The sequence below is a fragment of the Saccostrea echinata genome, unplaced genomic scaffold (genome assembly GCF_033153115.1).
Source record: "Saccostrea echinata isolate AGI-Se365-2 ecotype Australia unplaced genomic scaffold, CSIRO_AGI_Sech_v1 ptg000012l, whole genome shotgun sequence".
Lineage (NCBI taxonomy): Eukaryota > Metazoa > Mollusca > Bivalvia > Ostreida > Ostreidae > Saccostrea > Saccostrea echinata.
Genome location: NW_026889761.1, coordinates 10,247,490 through 10,270,439, shown reverse-complemented (window position 1 = coordinate 10,270,439; position 22,950 = coordinate 10,247,490). Strand labels below are relative to the sequence as shown.

General features: G+C 32.5%; 2 protein-coding genes across 3 annotated transcripts in view; one reads left to right on the top strand and one right to left on the bottom strand.

The window, feature by feature from the left end:
• LOC133185328 (24-hydroxycholesterol 7-alpha-hydroxylase-like) overlaps positions 1 to 6,062 on the bottom strand; it is a 12,270-nt gene extending 6,208 nt beyond the window's left edge. The window contains exons 1-8 of the mRNA XM_061320467.1: positions 5,775 to 6,062; positions 5,102 to 5,237; positions 4,440 to 4,589; positions 4,231 to 4,328; positions 4,048 to 4,130; positions 2,842 to 2,929; positions 580 to 675; positions 385 to 478 (exon numbers count right to left, since the gene is read on the bottom strand). Of these exons, the coding sequence (XP_061176451.1) occupies positions 385 to 478; positions 580 to 675; positions 2,842 to 2,929; positions 4,048 to 4,130; positions 4,231 to 4,328; positions 4,440 to 4,589; positions 5,102 to 5,237; positions 5,775 to 5,981 (952 nt within the window). The 5' untranslated portion in view covers positions 5,982 to 6,062. The remainder of the gene's footprint in view (positions 1 to 384; positions 479 to 579; positions 676 to 2,841; positions 2,930 to 4,047; positions 4,131 to 4,230; positions 4,329 to 4,439; positions 4,590 to 5,101; positions 5,238 to 5,774) is intronic.
• On the top strand, positions 6,010 to 22,950 carry LOC133185329 (protein OSCP1-like). Of its 2 annotated transcripts, XM_061320468.1 has the most exons (11): positions 6,011 to 6,209; positions 7,428 to 7,582; positions 9,295 to 9,462; positions 12,242 to 12,322; positions 13,759 to 13,862; positions 15,210 to 15,338; positions 16,656 to 16,679; positions 18,126 to 18,201; positions 19,016 to 19,137; positions 19,336 to 19,405; positions 20,967 to 22,950. In XM_061320468.1, the coding sequence occupies exons 1-11, from the start codon at positions 6,098 to 6,100 to the stop codon at positions 21,069 to 21,071; spliced, it is 1,146 nt and encodes a 381-aa protein (XP_061176452.1). In that variant the 5' UTR covers positions 6,011 to 6,097; the 3' UTR covers positions 21,072 to 22,950. The 2 variants fall into 2 exon arrangements, with proteins under 2 accessions (XP_061176453.1, XP_061176452.1); XM_061320469.1 differs by lacking the exon at positions 16,656 to 16,679 and having other exon boundaries at positions 6,010 to 6,209.

Genomic DNA, 22,950 nt, shown 5'->3' with positions numbered 1-22,950 from the left:
AATTTATTTAAGGAATAAATTTCATAGCTATACAACTTAAACTGTATAAGCTGGGTGGAGGCAGTTTATGCTTTTTAAATCACAAAGCGAAAACAAAAATTACTTCCAGTTGTACTACATTTAAATGTAAAGTCAAGTGAATTGATGTTTTTGATGTATTAATTAAGTCATATTGTGACCCAGGCAATACAGGTTATATGATATAAACTACTTTTTCTATCCAATCAAATGACATGTTAAAACCAGATTTAAATTATAACACGTTAAAAAACATCTACAATATTTTTGACCTGAATTCAATATCCAGTATCTACAATTTTTTTAATTGTGTTCTTGTCTTCAAAATACAATACAGAAGTCTGTGTAAAACAATTGTACTAGTACCTGGAATATTTCCCAGTGTGTCGTCGATCTGTGACTGAAGTTTCTGTAGAACTGTCTTGTTACTGAGAATCAGGCACAGTGCCCAAAATGTCAGCTTTAAAAAACAAGCTAAAAAATAATCATCTTAATAAAAGAACACTTACCCTCACATGATAAAATTTTTTTTTACAGAAATGAAAATAAAGATTGACTCACAGGGACAGCATTAGCCAGTGAGGCCCAGAGCAGCAGAAGTGCGTAATTTGGAGCATGAGGTCTGTCAGTTATGCTGATCAATGTCTGTAAAACTGTCTGAAAAATAAATCCTACACTCAATATACATATAACTGCAAATTTGGTGCACCAGCATAAGTATTCTATGGTATAACACAAACGTTTTCACCTTTGATAATTAAGACTCGATCTCCGAAGCTTTTTAAAAAAAATGCATTCAAAACACCACCATTTCAAGCTAAGTTTTGATTTAAATTTGTAAACTACAACCTTACATAGCATGGATATGTCAAAGTGATTTGAAAGTCCTCAAAGATTTGAAAGATATCTCAAAGTCCCATTTAGTTTGAGATAATAAGGTTTGACTGTAAGTGTATAAGTACAGCCAGTTTGTGAAGAGAGTTTTATCAGGTAAATGTACAGTGTAATATATATGGAATTTTTTTACCTCACATGATTTTGTTGTTCTTGCATGGAAATTGCAAGGGCACGAGTGATTAACACAATTATTGAGTATGTTTTGTTACATTTATCAATTAAATGAATTCAAAAAGTACTGGGGGAAAGTTTGCATTTTACTTACATGTATATAAAATATTTCATGAGAACTTCAACTTACCCCCACAAGATTGTGAGGGTATTTTCTACTCTACATTGCAATTTAAACAAAATAGGCTAGGTAAAAAACAAAACATTCAGTTAGAGAAGATACTCTTTTAATAGATTCACACAAAATATCTTCAATATTTTATTCTAATTTTAAAATCACTTGCATCAGTCTATTATGCCTACATGACATAAACTCGATTATTTACAGATGCGTAATGGGGAGCAATTCATTTTCAAATTTTTGTTATTGTTTGAACTTGATGCATATCCGACAAGAGGAAAGAATCGGGATATTTTTGCAAATGTGCGGTGCCATCATAACAGCACATTTAGGATAAGTTTAAGACAACAGTCCAAACATCTGAATTAAACATTAACATGAAAGCTTTTTACATGCAACATTATTTAAAAAGCTCTTTTCAGTGTTGTGACATCATATGCTATTATGATGTCACATGCTATTATGATGTCACATCTAAGTAGTCCCAGATGTAGCCTGGTTCCCTGTCCCTGTTATGCTTCGTATACTCTGCGACACTAGGGCCAGGTGGACTACAATGTGAATCTGCCCTGAATCTGAGCCCATTGTGATGTCATATTTAGCTGCGCTTCCGGTGTAGAAGTTCATTGTGACATGTATTTTTCTACGCCATCGATGCAATGTATCATTGTGATGTCAATATTTATTTCTGTGGTTAACGGTAATGGCTCAAAAATCTATGATTTAGCGCAAATTGTTCTGACCAATCAAGGGACAGCATCCATTTTAATCCACCTGGCTCTCCTGCCTCGTCAAGGATGAGCCAGGGAACCAGGCTATCCCAGATGGTGCACTGAGATATTTTATGGGTACTCTGCGTTGCCTTATCCTTGTCGCATTATTTACTAGCAGTTTTGGGGATTCCATTTTATGTAGAGTCCTTTCAGTTTTTATCTTATTTTATTTTTCACAAAAGTAAGAATTATTTTTTGAGAGCCATATGTACCTCAATATCTTTCTAAAATAGTTGAGGATGTTTAAGCTTATTAACTTGGAGAAAGATTTTAAAGAGGATACAGTGTACGTGCAGCAACTGTTCATTTATATAAATATACAGCTGGAGATTTGAAAGACCACCTTCCTAATTTACTACAGAATTACAACAACAAAAAATCACTTAAATGGTCTTTTCCCATCAGTTACTCTCTATTTCAATATTTTAAGGGTTTTTTTTCTATTTCTGTTGTATAAAAACTTTTCATGGTATGTACAATTTAATTTTTTGTAGGGCACCAAATGAAGTTAACCCAGTTAGATAAAGCAAGAGTACAGAGTGAAATCTTTTTTCTGCACGACATAACCACATCCATGTATTTACTTATTTCCTCCACAGACAATATTTATTTAATGCTTAAATACTTGATATTGATAATTCTCTTTTCCAACAACAAAACAGAAATACATGTATTTTACTTTCATTAATCTCAGCTGGAATATAAAACAAATTTCTAGCATCAGCTGATTTTATTATGCATGTACCTGATTGTTGGTTTTTCCCTGACTCTCTAACTTGGTAACTACGGCTCTGAACTTTGACAGAAGATACTGTTTAGCTGTAGACCAATCTATGTCAGCTGATTTTATTATGTATGTACCTGATTGTTGTTTTTTCCCTGACTCTCTAACTTGGTAACTACGGCTCTGAACTTTGACAGAAGATACTGTTTAGCTGTAGACCAGTCTCTGTAACAAATCAAGGAAAAAGCATCATTTTATAGCAGACACTTCTTGATTCAGATAGTCTCAATATACGATGCATAAATGTATGTGTTTCAGAAAATACAAGTTAAGATTTGTTGTAAAGTTCTAATTGTTCAACAAAATTAATCATATACTGTAAACCAACTTTGATTCACCTGTGAGAAATATGTGCGAGTTTCACAACCTTCTTTTACTCATGAAATTTCTCGCCATGAGCCATTATGCTAAATGTTTCCTGAGTAGCAAAAATTAGTAGTCGCAGATGTATTTCACGCTTATGAATCATGGATAAAGATGTTTCGATGAATTGGTTTACAGTAAATTTATGAAATAGTAAATAATTTAATTCTTGTTGTAATGCGCCATTTCATTGGAAAGATAAATAAGTTTATATCATATAACCTCTGTTGTCTATGTCACAATATGACAAAAACATATGTCAATCCACTTGACATCACATTTAAATATAGCATACTTGAAGCATTTTTGAAGCGAAATTGTCTAATTTTTTTCACAAAAGACAGCAAGTTAAATTTTAAGAAATATATTTAATACCTTCCCATGGACAACAGTACTGTTCTTCAACAGGTGTCCAATTACCTTGGACAAGTCCATTTATGACATGATTTTATGAAATGTTATTTGCATGATTGTGACAGGGCAAGTTAGAAAAATCTTTTTACTAACTAGGAACAATTTAATATTGAATTTCATAACCAATTTTTATGCACCAACTACAAATGAATTATCATGTCAAAGCTTAAACTGGCCCCCATTCCCCCCAGTACAAATTTTAATTCTGGATGAATAAAAATGTCTAAGACTTAGAAATCATTATTCTGTCACAAGGGAGGTAAATTTGTTATACATTTGCATTACAAATTGGGTTCAAAATCTATGTTTCATAAAGGTGGAAAGGATTAAAGTCTGTATCCATTAGCACAGAATTTAAATAGTCTCATCTTTAAAGAGGAAATACCAAAGGATAAACATTTGAACCCTAATGTAGTATATGGTAATAATTCTTTCCACTAGCTAGTGGGTGCATTAATTTTCTTTTTTGGGTATATAAAGCAGCCTCAATGAAAGAGAGTTTTTACCTGATAAACACTGGAGGTAACCTTGCTCCATACTCAAACTGTTCATCAAATATAACAAAATGTTTACAGAGCCTTTCAAATTCCTGAAGCAAAAAAATAAATTAATACATTAGCAAGAATTGTACAGATCTGTACTTCAAATGATTATTAATTGACTGTAGTGTGGTGTTTTAGAGTTAATACCTCTGCTTCCTCTGTTGGGAGTGTATTGTCACCAAACAAGTTGTTTATAACACCAGCATACATAGTTTTCCTGACTAAGTTGAACAGATCACTCTCCCCTGAAATTGTTTGGAAAATACTGTAAATGTATTCTGATGCATTACTTAATTTTTTTAAAAAAAATATACACAATCCCATTAAAAACAAAAAATTTCCTGAACAATAACTACCTTCTGGACCAAATACAGTGAGTATCCTCTCCTTAAACTGCTGAAGCAAATGAGGTGTGACTTCACTCAGGCGTGAAGATGCTAGCCGTCCCTTCAACATATCATGAATCTTGGTGTGGTTTTGCATGAAAGATTCCTCACTGACAGAAGCTAGAATTACATATCTTTTGTTCTGAATTTTTTAAAAATAAATTTCATTTATATAATGTGTTGATAGTCTCAGTTACTGTGTTAAATGCATGCTGTAGCTATACTAGCTGAGGTAAACAAATTCTAAGCTGAAGCTTTACATATCTGGTCTGAGATTTCTGATATATTTTCTTGTTGTGAGGTGAAAGGACATACCATATTACAGTAAAAACTTGTCTAATCTGGACACCACTGCTTCCATAGAAATTGGCCAGATTAGACAACATTCTGGACTAGATAACATTCAAACAATTAATTTTAAAATTTAATGAAAGTGACTAAAACTTTACACTGTGACAGGCAAGATTTCGGATTACATAATATCCAGATTTGACAACTTTTACTATATATTATAAATGTAAACAATGTTCTTCTTGTCAGCTCAGAATACTGAAAAAAAAGAAAATGCAATAACAAAAAAAGTGGGAAGTATTAGACCTTTACAGCCTGGAATTCACTACTGATGCACATACCCACATTTTGGACAGAGTCCTGGACCGCTCTCTGGAAGTCAACATTAGAAGACTGAAAGAAATGATAGAAGTCCTCATTCTCTGTCAGAAATGTCAGCCTCTCGCCAGCCACTCCAAGTGTGAATATAGGACCAAGCTGTGGAGATAAAATAACGCTTAGCTTTAATCAAATTGGTTCACAAACCTTTTAAAGAAAATGTGTTATAGGCAAACTAAAGAAAATTGGTTTTCAAGTCATACTTTTGTGAAAAACTTATGAATTAGATTCACGGGACAGGGGTACAAACAAAATCCATGAAACTTGAACCTCCACAAAATATATTGAATTTATAGAATTTTCTCTCTTTAGTATTTTAATGCTTCTCTCATAGGTCTGAATTAACAGCATGGATGACATATAAATGAATTCAGTACAAGTGAGAAAATAATTTCTTTCCTTAAAAATGGATATTTCTCATACAGTAAGACTTTGACCATGTTGACATTTCTGAGTGACAAACGAGTTATCTCCCTTAAAACGCAATATTTCGCAAATAGGTGTTTACACCCCCCAAATTAAGTTAATGCGCCAGTGTCATCGAGTTGGACTGCTTTGGAGATAACTATGAGTTTTTTCAAAGATTTTTTTTAAATTAAATAACATTGTCTGTACTGGAAAGTTTATAGTACAAACCTCCCTCCTCTTTTTCTCTATAAAACCTAGTGGTGCTACCCCGAACTCAAAAGCACATCCTAACCACGGAATCCAACCTTCATATGATGGGGGATATTTGTTATTTTGCAGTCTTTTCCTGTACGAAAAGAAGTAAAAAATCGAGAGAGCGAGAATTAATGCAGTTAAAAGTGCAACAGGTTCAAGGGAAAGTGAAAGCACATCCATGTTCGTTGAACTGTTTGCCCGAGGTGTTCCAAAGGGCACCTGACAATGACCTTCACCTTCTAACAACGTGAAGCTCTTCGACGAGATCCGACAGATCGATTTAGAAAGAAATCAAAATGTCGTACAAAACTTTACCGCTACTGTTTATTAACCTAGGCGGTGAAATGATTTATATTTTGGACCAAAGACTAAGAGCTCAAAATATTCCAAATGAAAAATCAAGGAAAGGTAAGTGCAGTATTATTAATCCATTCTACCAGCCAGGGGGTGCTTACATGCCTGTAGGCTGTACTGCATTAAGATAGTAGGCCTATCTTTTTACGAAAATCGGTTACACTGCATGCAAAAAAAATATTTTATTAACCTTTCACACGGATCAAGATTTTTGAGAAATTGTTTGTTTGTCTCAAAGATAAGTACATGTATACTCATTTTTCTGTATGTCACATTTTAAAATATATGTATAGAACTGCAACCGTGCCTTTTTTCATATTAAAGCCTTATATTATAGAAAAAATCGACCGCATCCAACTTACAACAATTCCTTTGAACGTTATACTCTTTAGAGAAGTGGACAGGCATGGCATACATCCAAAGGCTATGCCTGTCCACTTCTTCCAGGGTTTGACACTAAGGCACGCCCGACCGACCCAGTCTAGTAAATGAGTGGTCCGGTCATGTAAAATGTTCTTGATCTAGACTGACTGGTCATGTGGATGAAATAAAGTTTAACCCTCATTTCAGTCAAGTAAATATTCTAAAACATTTTAATCGGGCTGTAATAGATTAGTCATTGAAACTAGCTTCATTCAGTATCAATTGGAATGAATAGTTATTGAATAATATATTCTTTAATTTATTTATATTTATGGTAATTATTTTATTAAAGTTTGTTGAATGTTCTTTAAGGCATATAATATTCGCATGTCCCGCTTATCCTGGCTCACTGGCCTGCGACTTATAGAACAATCTGTAAAAATATATCTTAACAGGTGGGAGAGAATATATCTTTATTAAAAGTATGGTTTCCAACCTTTTTCCCATAATAATTAGCAAGTTATAAAAAGTAAAATTTTCAAGTTTGGTCAGGGCTAGTGATTTTTATATGGTCAGGGCTAGTAAAAATTATGGGAAGTAGCCCGACTAGTCTAGTACTCATAAAAGTTAATGTCAAACCCTGTCTTCAAAGAGAATATACTAGGTAAATTAAGCCTTGAACAAACTCATATAACAGAAACAATCAAATAGATCTGAAATCTTATCTGTCACAAAAATTTTCTTTGGCCAAGGTGTATTATATATTTGTGCCATCTTAAATCTTGTACCAACCTGTTGGATATAATGGGCAAAGGTGTACACATAGTTTATACTTGTAGTTTATTTACTGTGTCATATTTAGTGCCAAATTTAATTTGTTTGTATAAACATATTTTCTTCATTTTACAGTTCTACATGATATCATATCTACAATGTTCCACAAAAGATTCATGGAGGAGTTATTTAAGCCCCAGCCTCTGTATTCCAAAAAAGCCATGAGGACAGTGTTTGACAGATTAGCTCATGCCTCAATCATGAGGCTGAATGCCCCAAGCATGGACAAAGTAAGATTTGTTTGTATTTGTTGCATCATGGAAAAAAAAACAGTGTTTTCCTTCCAGCTGCTTTAGATCTGATAGAATATATGATAGAACACAAAAGAATCCTGGAAGAATCTGATAGAATGTTTTAAAAAAGTTCTAAGTTACAAGTAGATGTAGAGCTTTCCTTGGCAAGAAAAGTTAAACATATTTATAAAGTCATAATCATGTTCTATTTTGCAGAAACTAACTAAGGAAGCATTTTCAAAAATATATATACTACGAGGGTTGTTCGAAAAGTTCGTGGACTTCTTTCATATCTTTTTTATTTAACGTCATATGTCATCCAAATTTGGTAGAAATATTTTAACAATAAATTTAAATGATTAGTATGAAATTTTTCAAAAATAGCATGATTTATTTAAAACTTATCCAGAATTTAAAACTGCAAAAATCGGATCGCGGCGCAGGTCAAAATTTAGTTATTTACAAACAGTACACTAAATAATGTCTGTAGTCATCTTCTCTGTAAAATGGAGCAAAAACGAAAAAATCCTAGACGGTTAAATTAAGAACTGTTACATCGATTCGTATTCCAAATTATGGCTTAATATTTTGCTTCGGTAAAAAGAAATCAATTTGAGAAGATAGATAGTCCTCATTGAAAACGACAAAAACGATGACGTTGCAGAACGTCACGGAGCAGCAGATAACGATGCAGTTTTGTGTTATACTCGTGGAAAATCCTGAATTAACGCTAAAATGTTGGAGGAATCAGAAAAAATGCCACAAGCGAGTAGTGCATGTGTGCGTAAATGGTAGAGGCGGTATTTGAGTGACAGAGACTCTGTATCGGACCAGGACAATCTGTGAAGAAACGGTTTAACTGTAAAAATCTGAACGAAAACTTTTAAAAGTTGGGACGTCATGGAAAGACGTAGGCGCTTCAGAGTTGTTGATCTTGTGAAAGCACAGTTAAGCGGTAAAAGAAATTAAACATTAACCAAGGAAATTATAAAACGAGAACAATTGTTAGAAAAATAAATGTCAAGTGATTGAAAAAGGTTTTTAATACGTGGGTATTGTACTAAACTGTGTGAATGTATAGGGATAGTATTTTTAAGAAATTCTTGACGCTATGTTTTTGACGTTACATTGATTTTAAGTGTGCTCCGTGGTTACAAAACATGTTGATTTTAAAATGAAGTAAATTAATTTCTATCAAATCGAATGAAATGAAATTTCACAGATCAACAAAACAAATATTTTTACACATAATATTGTGCTTATTTTAAATTTCTTGGAAGTAGTATAACAAAGATTGACATCGTCCACGAACTTTTCGAACAATTTGCAAATTTTTCTTGTTGACATTTACTAGTCCTCAAGCAAGTTTGCACTAGCTGTTAACCTTTTTTCCATCAGAAAAGTTCTTATTAGTGCTTAATCTTTAAGTACATGAGCTAGTACTGCATAAATGTTGACATAAACTACTTAGATCTGCTGAACATTGAATATACCAATTTTGCAAGAAACTTATCAATATTCCTCAGTTAGTTTCAGGAAATGTTCATGATCAAATTGCTGGCCATAAACATTGCAATGTATTCAATATGTCTTAAAAGGAAAAATTTAACCAGGCAATAGAAAATTTGATAATAATGTTGAGGAAGCTAAAGAATCTTAAAGATGTAAAAATGAATGTAGAGACTCCATGAAACTTCTTTTATTTCTAGCTATATGACCTGATGACAATGGCCTTCAAGTACCAAGTGTCACTGTGTCTAAGGCCAAAGGAGATCATACTGATCACATTAAATCACATGGATGCCATCCGTGCCTTTGTTGAAGGTCAGCCAAACATCAAGCAACAAGTGGATCATGTCTACAGACTACTTATAGAGGTAAAGCTTATATACAGTAACACACAGATATAAAGAACCATCATGTCTACAGGCTACTGATAGAGGTAAAGCTTATATACAGTAACACTCAGATATAAAGAACGATCATGTCTACAGACTACTGATAGAGGTAAAGCTTATATACAGTAACACTCAGATATAAAGAACGATCATGTCTACAGATTACTGATAGAGGTAAAGCTTATATACAGTAACACTCAGATATAAAGAACCATCATGTCTACAGGCTACTGATAGAGGTAAAGCTTATATACAGTAACACTCAGATATAAAGAACGATCATGTCTACAGACTACTGATAGAGGTAAAGCTTATATACAGTAACACTCAGATATATAGAACGATCATGTCTACAGGCTACTGATAGAGGTAAAGCTTAGATACAGTAACACTCAGATATAAAGAACAATCATGTCTACAGGCTACTGATAGAGGTAAAGCTTATATACAGTAACACTCAGATATAAAGAACCATCATGTCTACAGGCTACTGATAGAGGTAAAGCTTATATACAGTAACACTCAGATATAAAGAACGATCATGTCTACAGGCTACTGATAGAGGTAAAGCTTATATACAGTAACACTCAGATATAAAGAACGATCATGTCTACAGACTACTGATAGAGGTAAAGCTTATATACAGTAACACTCAGATATAAAGAACGATCATGTCTACAGACTACTGATTGAGGTAAAGCTTATATACAGTAACACTCAGATATAAAGAACGATCATGTCTACAGACTACTGATTGAGGTAAAGCTTATATACAGTAACACTCAGATATATAGAACGATCATGTCTACAGGCTACTGATAGAGGTAAAGCTTATATACAGTAACACTCAGATATAAAGAACGATCATGTCTACAGGCTACTGATAGAGGTAAAGCTTAGATACAGTCAAACTCAGATATAAAGAACGATCATGTCTACAGACTACTGATAGAGGTAAAGCTTAGATACAGTCAAACTCAGATATAAAGAACGATCATGTCTACAGACTACTGATTGAGGTAAAGCTTATATACAGTAACACTCAGATATATAGAACGATCATGTCTACAGGCTACTGATAGAGGTAAAGCTTATATACAGTAACACTCAGATATAAAGAACGATCATGTCTACAGACTACTTATAGAGGTGAAGCTTATATACAGTAACACTCAGATATAAAGAACCATCATGTCTACAGGCTACTGATAGAGGTAAAGCTTATATACAGTAACACTCAGATATAAAGAACGATCATGTCTACAGGCTACTGATAGAGGTAAAGCTTAGATACAGTCACACTCAGATATATAGAACGATCATGTCTACAGACTACTGATAGAGGTAAAGCTTATATACAGTAACACTCAGATATAAAGAACGATCATGTCTACAGACTACTGATAGAGGTAAAGCTTATATACAGTAACACTCAGATATAAAGAACCATCATGTCTACAGGCTACTGATAGAGGTAAAGCTTATATACAGTAACACTCAGATATATAGAACGATCATGTCTACAGGCTACTGATAGAGGTAAAGCTTATATACAGTAACACACAGATATAAAGAACGATCATGTCTACAGACTACTGATAGAGGTGAAGCTTAGATACAGTCAAACTCAGATATAAAGAACGATCATGTCTACAGGCTACTGATAGAGGTAAAGCTTATATACAGTAACACTCAGATATAAAGAACCATCATGTCTACAGGCTACTGATAGAGGTAAAGCTTATATACAGTAACACTCAGATATATAGAACGATCATGTCTACAGGCTACTGATAGAGGTAAAGCTTATATACAGTAACACTCAGATATAAAGAACGATCATGTCTACAGACTACTTATAGAGGTGAAGCTTATATACAGTAACACTCAGATATAAAGAACGATCATGTCTACAGGCTACTCATAGAGGTGAAGCTTATATACAGTAACACTCAGATATAAAGAACCATCATGTCTACAGGCTACTGATAGAGGTGAAGCTTATATACAGTAACACTCAGATATATAGAACCATCATGTCTACAGGCTACTGATAGAGGTAAAGCTTATATACAGTAACACTCAGATATAAAGAACGATCATGTCTACAGGCTACTGATAGAGGTGAAGCTTATATACAGTAACACTCAGATATAAAGAACGATCATGTCTACAGGCTACTGATAGAGGTAAAGCTTATATACAGTAACACACAGATATAAAGAATGATCATGTCTACAGACTACTGATAGAGGTAAAGCTTATAAAATACAGTCAAACTCAGATACAAAGAACTCACTTATAAGGAAACTTTTATAAATCCCACAGAAAACTCTTCACTTTGTTTCTTATATGGATATAAAGCAGCTTAATGGTTATAAGAAAGCAGAATAAGAGTTTCCAGGGACTTCCCTGTAAATGAGTTTTCCTATTACTTTTTATTTGTGATGTACATGTTTTTACTTAGGCCTCTGCAAGCCAAATTTTCAATCTTAACATACATTTCTATTAATAAAGATTTAATATGTATACATGTACAACAACAGTCTGAATGCATGGAAAATTTTGTCTTTCTTATAAATATTAAATAACAATTTCACAACATTAGGTGTCACAAAAATATAGTGGTCTGCAATATTGCAAAGAATGACGACAAAAATGTTGATTGATACAGTCAATTCATAGAGGATAACTATGTCCATGTAGTCAAATGTTTCAGTTAAAAAAGTGTCCTTATATATATTTTGTTTCTTTTTAGACTTTTGGATCTCTTTCTATGGGAGAATTTCAGCTTATAAGACAGACACTACTAAATTTTTTCCAAGATATGCATATAAGGGTAAGTATAGGTTTCATTCTTTGTAAAATGCACCCTCAGATGAATGTATTGTAATATCTGTTTTATGACAAAATTTACTAAAAAGAAATTTTACACTCAGAAAAGATCTGCTGAAAATTTACCAGTATGGACCATTGTGTGCTTTTAATACATGTAATGAATTATCGAGAAATTTAAGTTTACGGGAGAGATGGGACTTAATTGAGTCCTTTAATCTTAGATTAATTGATCAAACCAGTGAGCTGTAATACATACAATGTCCTTTGATGCAATTTCAAATCAATTCATTGATTCATAGATGAGTGGTCTCATTTTGATACTTGGGTCTGTTGAGGTAAAAGTTGGAGAGAAAAAATGTTAATGTTGTTGGTTTTATATGACATTTTGATCTTTTAACCTAAAACACAATCTGCATGAATTCAGTGTCATTTTTAGCTATTTGCAGTTTTAGTAAAACCTTTATAAATGATTTTTTTTTTAGTTCTCCTGCGTTTCAATTTTTTAAAAATTTTATTTTTTTATATTTTTTTTTTTTTTTTTTTTTGAAAATCAAACCTTTGCAATTTATTAATAATGTTTATTTTAGGTATCAATGAATTTGAAAGGAAATGGGTGAACATAGCATGCAGAAAGCCTATAGCTTCAGATATATAAAAATCACGTTCAGTTTGTGAATTTTGCATTTAGAGTTACGTCCTTATTATTGAAGTTTATGAAATTATGATAAACAAAACTTTTCTGAGAAAAGTTTTCTCGGCAATTTATTCTTTTATTAAAAAATAATGTGGTACTCGTGGGGTTTGAACCCTAACAATAAAAATCCTAAGTATCATTTTCTTTCGAGACAAGCATACTATAACCACTAGACTACACAAGACCTGATGAATAGTGGCATTTAAATCATGTTTGTGATATGACCCTTGACTTAATGGACTTCAAGTGTTTCTCGAAAATAATGCAAATGTTATGTCATAAAAGTATATTTTTAAGGTATAGTGGGTCATTGTTCCATGTTTTGGGTAACCAAAAGATGTATATTTTTATGCAAACTTTGAGGATTAACTTTCAAAAAAATGGAGCGAAGACCCACTCATATCGAAAAATAGTGTTTTAGTAAAAGAAAATGACTCTTTTTGCCCTCTGTAGTGTGTGTATAATATTTCATAGGCAAATAATTTCAATCTTTGTGAGATTTTTGCAAATTGTAGAGATTTTTCATAAAGTGTATTTTAATGTTAGATGAAATATCAAGGAAAATTTTGTTATAATTGAGAATTGATGATTTTTCACCTTCATGTTTGTCATACTATAGGCTTTTCACTCGTCATGTTCACCCATCTTCTTAAAATAAAATGGTGTTTTTTTTTTTTAAACTTTTTGTTGTTGATATTTTTAATTATAATTTAAACATTTTTAAAGATTACCATTTATTTTAGGTTTCAATATTCCTCAAGGACAAAGTACAAAATAGCAATGGCCGCTTTGTTTTACCAACAGGTGGAGCTGTGCCTTATGGAGCAGAGATTCCAGGAACTATTAAGTAAGTGAAATCATAAAATAATCATCAAAAGATGCTTTAGAAGTGGGAAGAATGTACAATGAGGCTATTCTAAAAATAAAAGTAAAAATAATGTACAAGAACTGCATGACTGGTTCTAAGGAGCTGTTTGTTTTGTCATCATAGATATATGTACAAAATCAAAAACTATCTGCCCTGAGCACTTAAATTTACATGAAGGCATAACATACCAAAAAATTCTTAATCATTTTAATCTTGTTACACATTCTTACTCTGAAGTCGTAAAGTCTTCACAATAATTTTAGTCTACGCTTATTTTGAAATTTGATGGAATTCATCTGAATATGTTTAATGCATTTTAAATGCCAAGACAAAATATTCAGCAAATATTTGTTGCATTTGATTCCATGACACATTGCTTCCCAAGGGAAATATTGATGGACAGGAAATCTCTTGTCAAACATTCAGATTTGCTGAATATGATTTATGGTTAGTTAAGTCTGCATGCAGACAATTCACCCATTGTAGATTTCTATTAATTTATTCATGCTGCAAATATACCAAATAATATGTAATATTGTTCGTTATAATGGCAATATTTGCCTCTGTGTCATATTCCTTCCTGACTTTCAATCAATATTTGCCTAGCCTCTGAAATTAACCTGTCTATTATTGATATAATTGGTCTCTTGGCTTTGAAGCCTTGAGAGATTTCCTGACAAGTGTTTCATCTTTAGACATGTCATGCTACATTAAGTAAACCATTAATTGGCTTTAAGAGCTCAAAAAAGCCTGATTGATTGAATCTCTGTTGTTATATTACAGTGTTGTGGAGAACACCTTAATTTAGTATCGATCAATACATTGTATTGGGAGAGAACAAAGATATGCAGTGCCTTGGTTTGTTTCCATGTTAATATGCATTTTCCGTCTAAAGAATTTTTGCAATATAAATCAATACAGTTTGCAGGTGGGATAGATAAAAAAGAAGATATTAATAATAAACAGTGATAAATATAGACCCCTGCATAGATTTAAATATAGTCTAAGAGGATAATCTTGTACTTAGATATATGGAATTTATTTCGGAAGTGGGACAGGATTTTTCTTGAGTGTGGAGCAAGGATAAAAATATATTAAAACCCTGTCTGATGTGTGAAATAAATTCCATATCCACTACAATTCATTGACATTCTGTTTATTACATTATATCTTTGGTTTTCCAAATTTGTGCCTCCATGTGGTACTGTGCAGTGTGCATATGACCTCTACATGTTCACGATGTGACAATTTTATTTATGGATAAATGACAGTATTTCTCTGATGAAAATTTAATAAATACCTGTATGTTTTCCTTTTTCTGCACAGGTTATTCAATGCCAGTGGTGCTGAGGTTAAAACCTCTTCATTTCCGCCAGGGGGAAGCTATCAGCCGTCTCAGGGAGATGGGTCCTTGGATATCATGGGGAACAGAATCACTACCCTAGGAACCAATATGTAAGACATGAGAAATTGGGGGGGGGGGGGGGGGGGGTTAGAAAACTCTATTAGGAATGTTACAAATCTACCATTCAAGGCAGTCAGTTGAATGGAATCTGTAATTTATAAGATACAAGCAAAAAAATTAAAAAAATAAATAAATAAATAAAAACATCTACATGCATGGTTAAAATTAGAATCACAGACTGCTTAGTATAAGAATTAGATAAGGCTAAAAAGCCACATGTCAGGCCTCTAAGTGACCTCTAAAATTTAGGCGCCAGCTGGCTCCTAATCAAAAAAATTTAGTTGCCAACAAAATTTTTTAGTCGCCAGGCAAATTTTTCTCAGGCGCCAACTTTAAAAGCTGATAAACAAGGTGACAAAGAAAACACAAGCTATGCTCATTGCTAACTTTTAAACTTCTTTTCACCTCTTTAGAAAAAAAGTGTTAAAAATGTTTATATTTTGGAATTTGATGATCGCCAAGGCAATACAAAATGGTCGCCAATTTGTTGACTTATAGAGAAATTTTAGTCGCCAATCAAAATTTTTAGGCACCATGGCGACTAAATTAGTCGCCAATTAGAGCCCTGCACATGTTTCATGCTTACCGTAATACACATGTACAGGAACACTGATTCCATAGTTGGTTACTATACACATTGCATTTAACATGATTTGATCATCTACTAATTAAAAAAGCAGTCAACTTTTTTTCCCCAGTTTAGGTTTTTTTTTGAGAGACATATTATGGTGAAGTTTTGAAATTGTACATAATTAAAATTTAGTGCAAGCATCCTCTTCAATTGATTAATGCAATCATAAATTAGCGCCACAGAGTTGTATTAGTTTAAATCACATGTTAGCATGTACATAAATTTAGTGGACAAGAAGCAGCATGAAAGGTGCTAAAATATATAATTATTCAGGGTTGTCCCTAAGACCCTGGGGCCAGGGAATTTCCCCCCACTATCCTGGTATTCCTCCTCATCCCTCTGTCAAGGAAGGAACCATAGACCCCTTCCTACTTTTTTAATGTCCCCTGCTATTATAATTCTTATGGACAACCCTGTTATTCCTGCTAAAATAATTATGTCTATACAGAATCATTTATTTCAAATGGTGAGGATTGAAAAAATATATTCATTAAAATGCATATATTGGTACCTGTGCATGTAACATAGGACAATGATATAACCAAGACAGAGTCATTATTTTTTTTTTTTTTTTGTGCAAGTGATAATTTTACACAGTGTTCTTAAAGTTAAAATGTTAAATGACTTTCAAATAAATAAAGACTACAGTTTTTAAAAGTTCACACTAATTTTATAGGTACATACATGCCTATGGCCAACAGTGAGTTTTTGTTTGTGTTTTATTTGGATGAGCTACTGCTAAAGCTTTATATTAATGGTAGAATTTCTAAATTAATTCTCAAATTATATTTTAAAAAATCTGTTTTCTGTGTTGCTTTAGTGGGTAACTGATATGAAAATGACAAATGCACATTTAAATGATTGTATTAAAACCATGCATCTGGGTCATAAGGGATTTACAAATAGGTATTAATTGGTATAAAATCGAATTGTATTTCTGTTGCATATATTGCATCTTTATCTCATATTCAATATATATACTGAAACGCAAAAGAAACGCAACATCCTATTTTAGGGGGAAATATTATATATAGGATATAATTTTGTATCTAAAATGTAAGGACATCTTCAACTATGTAAATATCGATAATTTAACGGTTGAATGCTTTTCATACCATCACCGGAAGTTAAGTTTGAGTCCACTTAACAGAAATCAAAAATTGCAAGTTAACAAAATATTTGGCAATAATATGGGGTTTTAAGAATTTGTATCTTTTCATCATAAGTAATGAAGCAATGTTACGAAAAATAAATTCTCCTTTCTTTTCCATATGCAATGCCAAGGCTTCCTAAAAATGACTTAAGTACGTATTTCCATTGCTCTAGCTGGAAAATCTCAAAATAAAGGTGATGGAGAGTTGCAGATGCAAATATGCAACACCTCACGCCTCAACAGGCTCTTACGTATCATTAGCATGAATGACAGTCCTTGGACCGGAAGTCCAAGGGTTACTACATGGTGCTTGGCTAGAGAAAATTCGACCTCATCATCTGAAAAACAGGCATTTAAAAATGGCAAAGAATATTTCTTTCGCTCAGATCTTGAGATTGATGAACCTACTGCATCGTAGAAATCAAGCTGCAACTGTTGTACGCAGCAGTCTTGCAAGCTGTAATTGGATGACCGGGGTGGGGAGTGTTTTAACATTCATGTGTTACTTTCTAAAGTTAAAAGATTATAATTTAACATTTTTATAAAATCTCTGATGTTTATAAATTGAGTTTTACCTTACTGTATTCATTTTTGAAAATCATTAGATAAAAAATTCAAATATTTGTAGATTACTGCTTGTTGCGTTTCTTTTGGGTTTCAGTATATTTACATTTGTATATACATGTAATATATATTAGCATGTATTAATTTTAGATGTTCATTTTCTATTAAAATCTTATTTTGCCTCTTTTGCTGGACTTCTCAGTGTTTTGACTTACATAGAATATATCTATACAAACTAAAGCTATCTGTCAGTGTAATTTTGAGATGATTTAGCTATCTGAAGCCAGAGGCACAATTGGGCTTTTATAATCAAAGTGTTTTGTGGCATCTGTGTGTCTTTTCAGAAAATAATTTCAAATTACATGTATTACTTCTCCATTCCAGAAACACAAGTGGGATTATTTTTAATTAAACATTGACATTTGACAGGTATTCTGTGTCAAGGCCAGTAGAAATTAGTGGATCCAATCGCACATCTAAATCAACACCTACTGTATCTGATATTGTAAGTATTGTACAATAATGTCCTACCTGATACTAAATATCTCTAAATTATCTAACATTATCAATACAGTTGAACTTCGGTATCTCGAACATGGATATCTCGATTACCATGGATATGTCGAAGTGATATTTAAGTCCCAACTAGTTATTAGAGAGGTTAAGCATTTGACCGTGTGCGTCTACGTGTACGTGTAAACCTAGAAGTGATTTTACAAGTACACGTAACTAACATCGTGTTCTTTTTAACAAACTGTACATGTAGCGGTACGTGTAAAACGTCATTTCAACAAGTCACTTTACAATCCATTTGTATCAAATAATTCTATGACTTTGATTAAAAAAGATTCATAGATGTACGTAATAAACTCTCAACATCACAACAAAGACCGCCTGAAAAATATATATTCTATAATTTGGGTTTAAGAAGCTACACGTTCTTTCATACGTGTACATATGAATCTACACGTTGTGTACAACTTGTAGAATTACGCGCTATGCAAAACTGATGACGTAAATCGCAGTAAATTAGGGGATTTCCCTAGCTACACGTACACGTAGACGTACACGGTCATCTGCTTAACCTCTCTATTCTCTAAGTATTTTACCCTGATATCTCGAATCCTCGGATATCTCGAAGTTTTTTCTTGGTCCTATCGAGTTCGAGATAACGAGGTTTGACTGTATTTTATCAGTAGCTTAAATGTATAAGGAATCGTTCTTTTATATATGGGATGGGGAAGGGAAGCAATAAGTTATAGTTTTTTTTCTTGATTTTGTTGGCCTACTATGAACTATGTTTTGTTTCCTCTTGTTAGGAATCAGCGACCCCAGATCCAATGGCCAAAGCTCAGTTAGATCTTCTCTGTCAGCTAATTGGAAGCTCTGCTGCCAAATCAGAAATCCGACTCAATCTGTTCAAAACAGATGAAGAGGAAGAGTAAGTACTGATGTACTTAGTATATAAGGGAAGTAACTCTACAGTCCACAAAACTCACAAATTATTCAAAGGTGAAAAAAAAATAATAAAGTTAATGCCTGTGTACATGTATATTTATTTGTTTACATGAACCTGCAGTTTTCTTTTTTAATTTGTCTACAGGTATTCTTGAAATGTACATTTATATATTCATTTCAGGCAAGCTTCTGTAGCAAGCATTCAACCAGTTGACCATGCTCAGTCAAAAGTTGTCAACATTGATCTCAAGGTACATGTAAATATACTGTAAATAGTGTTAACTTGTACTGTAACACACTTATATTTGATTTTAAGACTTTAATTTAAATTATCTCTGCATAATCTAAAAATATGGTTAGATTATATGTGTTATAAAGAAAAGGTGCTCAAATATTTTCAGATATTTTGTGTTTAAAGTTCATTGATAGGTACTAAATTCTGTACACTTCTGTACACTTAAGCATGTTAAGTACCCATGTATTTTTGTGTTCGACAATGCATTGTGGACATACATGTAATTGGATCATTTTTGCCACCCAAGGATTAGTCATGACTTGACCTAGGGTCATTGTGGTAAGGGCAAGGTCATTAATGGAAAAAGTATATGATTCATGTAAGGTCTGTAACTTTCTTATGGAAAATAATTGGAAGTTTATACAAGAAATATATACTGCTAATGTTCTGTGGATGTATCATATGGCCTTGACACAAGGTCATTTTGTTCGAGTTCATGGACTTTGACAAAAAAAAAAGTGTAAAATTTGTATCTGATCCATAACTTTGTAAAAGAGAATTCGAAAGGGATGCAACAATTTAAAAGAATTTTCAGTGGAGAGTTTTGTTTTGTGAGCTCACTCACAGTACATTTGGTAAATCCTATTTAGCTAAAAAAAAAAAAAAAAGAAGACATATAACATGCTCACAGGCAGAATGAAACAGCTAAATTTATGTAGTTTATTTCTAATTAAGGAACAGAAAGTACATTAATTATGTCTATGCATCTGTTAGGCTGACCAGGGCCATGTAAGTTATATATTTGTGTTTTTATTTTATTCTCCCTTCACTGAATGAATATACTTAATTGGTCAGCACAGATGGAATTTAATAGGGACATTAAAAGTCAAATCAAATTAAATGTATTATGTGTGTTTTTTTTTCTTCTCCTCTCTGTCTCTAGCCAGTAAGTGCTTCAAGAGAAGATATTTCACAGTGCATGTACCTCACAAAAGCAAACTTAAAATGTGCTTGTTTTTATAGAAGTCACTCTTTTTATGAGTATGACTCATAATGAATGAATACTTTTTCTTCAAAAATCTGTTCACATTTGTCAGAATATTTCAATTGAAATCATGCACAATTCAATTCTTTTTTTTCAGTCAATCTTTTCTCAATGATTATTGATAATACATAGTGTGTTTATACATATAAATACCAGTAAATAATAAATTTATACAGTGGAACTTCGGTATCTCGAACAAGGATATCTTGAATACCATGGATATGTCGAAGTGACTTGGAAGCCTTTACCACTTCTTAAGTATTTTACCTTTGTTATCTCGAAGCCTCGGATATTTTGAAGTTTTTTCTCGGTCCCATCGAGTTCGAGATAACGGGGTTTGACTGTATGTACATGCATGGTACATTTATCTGACTCAATACATATATATTTTATTGGTTATATGGCAAAGAACCTTTAATGGTATGTTTGTCAGTCCTCATCTGACCTCTAAATTTCTGTTTCTGTTCTTCATTGTATTTTATACAAGGATGAAATCTGAATTATTCAAAAATGACAAAAATTTTCCCAACAGAAAAATAAGAATGATGAGCTGAGCAGGATAGCAGGTGAACTGTCAATTCAGGGCAACCAGAATGAGGATGAAGATGACCTTTTGAACCTGATGGACAGTGCATGATGAGTAGAAATAGTGCATTATGGGAAAGTAGCCTGCTGGACCAGACTTCTTTGAAATCTGTGACGGAAGCTGCAATATTTTTGTCTCAGTTACATTTATGTTTGTTGCAATTAAGAGTTATAATTTTTTGAAAGAAATTTCTGCTTTTTGCCCACTTGATGATGATTTTTGATTTGTTTGAAATCACTCACATACCCCACAAGGTTATTTTTTTTTTTATTTTTGGATACAGTTTCTTTGAACATTTCTTTTACTGTTCAAATTGAAAAGCATTTAGAATTATGTTTAATGTTTTAAACTAAACATGACATCACTGTAACATTTGATTTCTCTGCATCATAGTTAATTTCTTACCTAGAGGAATATGGCATATATCAGTCTGTCCTTATCTGACCTTGGTATAAGGTAGATCTGAGAAGACTTCAATTTTAGTGACAGTGTAAGAGAACAAGGTCATACAATAAGATTAAAAGCCAAAATAGGAATAAGCCAACATAATCATATTAATTAATCAGCTCTTAGGGATACTCTGTCTGTCAACATGATTTTGTTCTCTGCAAAACTACCAGTACATGTATTAATTTACATGCAACACACTTAACATTCCTCTGTTATTCTGGATGTTTTATAAGAGATTCATGTTATTAAATCAAAAGATTTTTTACTATTTTGGTAATTATCTATTTATGAAGGTTCATTCATAATTTATGCCAAGCTTAATTAAAAAGATAAGTATACACTTTAAACTAGGTAACAGAAATGTGATTTGTTATTTAATATGGAAGAGTGAAAGTTAAACCAGTTGTTTGTTACTTGACTGTTGGTGAGGAGTGTCTCAAAGTGAATTGGAGGGTTTTAAATGTCTTAGTAACCAGAAAATTACTGCTTGAAAAGTTGGACATTGCTATGTATATAACTGTGATACTAGTATTGTATGGAATCCTTAAGGAGGTGTGCCCTTTGCAAAGAAAGATAACTCTAAAACTGATGTTACTATTCCCTTAAAAAAAATTTCATCTTGACTTCAACAAGGAGTTATCTCAGAATAGTAGATTTGTATGGATTTCATTTTTAAGGTCCACTGTTCTTCTGAAAAGAGAGAAATAACTCTCAGTGGGATAAATGTCCATTACTCCTTTATAAAATTGTCAATTTGAATGACCAATCTCTTTCAAATTTTGCACTACCAGATATGCTGAATATGTTTGCATTTAAATCATAAATAAGCTTTTGAAAAATTGTTAGCATTAAAGCAAAATTTTATGAGTGAACAGTTAACAATTAACATAAACTCAATCCACTGTTATAAATTAAAATTGTAATGATTTACAGAAAAACTCAGTTCAGTGAACTTAAGGTTAGGACAATGTAGCAAAATCTTATATTACAAGTAGATATTACAAAATATTTTACAAATATATTGCACAATTTACTAATTTAGTTTGGAATTAACATCTTTTAGGAAACTTACTAGTGTATTACCAGGTAATCAGGAATGACTTTTTATCACCTCTGTTTTTTTGTTTGTTTGTCTTATTTTTCTTCCTTTCTACAACAGAGTATATGTAAATATACAAGTAAGATTTATTAAACTAGCATGTTGTAGCATAAAGTACAATGAAAAATTTGTGAGTATAATACTTGCAGATTATGTAAAATTTTATGTGAATTATACAAATGATGAAGCCGTCCATTGTTTACATGTTTTTATTTGTGTTGAAATATTTGAAGAGTTATCGTTCCTCTCTGTTATGCTACGAATCTCCATATTAAGGTGATTGTGACAGAGTTGTGTCAAAAGCATTTTGTGCAATTATGAGAGTATTTGATAATGTCACTTTCACATGTTTATTGTCAATAAAGGTGTATTTTATTGTAA

Bases quoted from the DNA above. Each gene is read 5' to 3' on its own strand.
- LOC133185329 (XM_061320468.1), top strand. From the start codon at position 6,098: ATGTCGTACAAAACTTTACCGCTACTGTTTATTAACCTAGGCGGTGAA. The intron at 13,863-15,209 runs GTAAGTGAAATC...TTTTCTGCACAG, and splicing joins GAGATTCCAGGAACTATTAA to GTTATTCAATGCCAGTGGTG. The intron at 19,138-19,335 runs GTAAGTACTGAT...TATTCATTTCAG, and splicing joins AAAACAGATGAAGAGGAAGA to GCAAGCTTCTGTAGCAAGCA.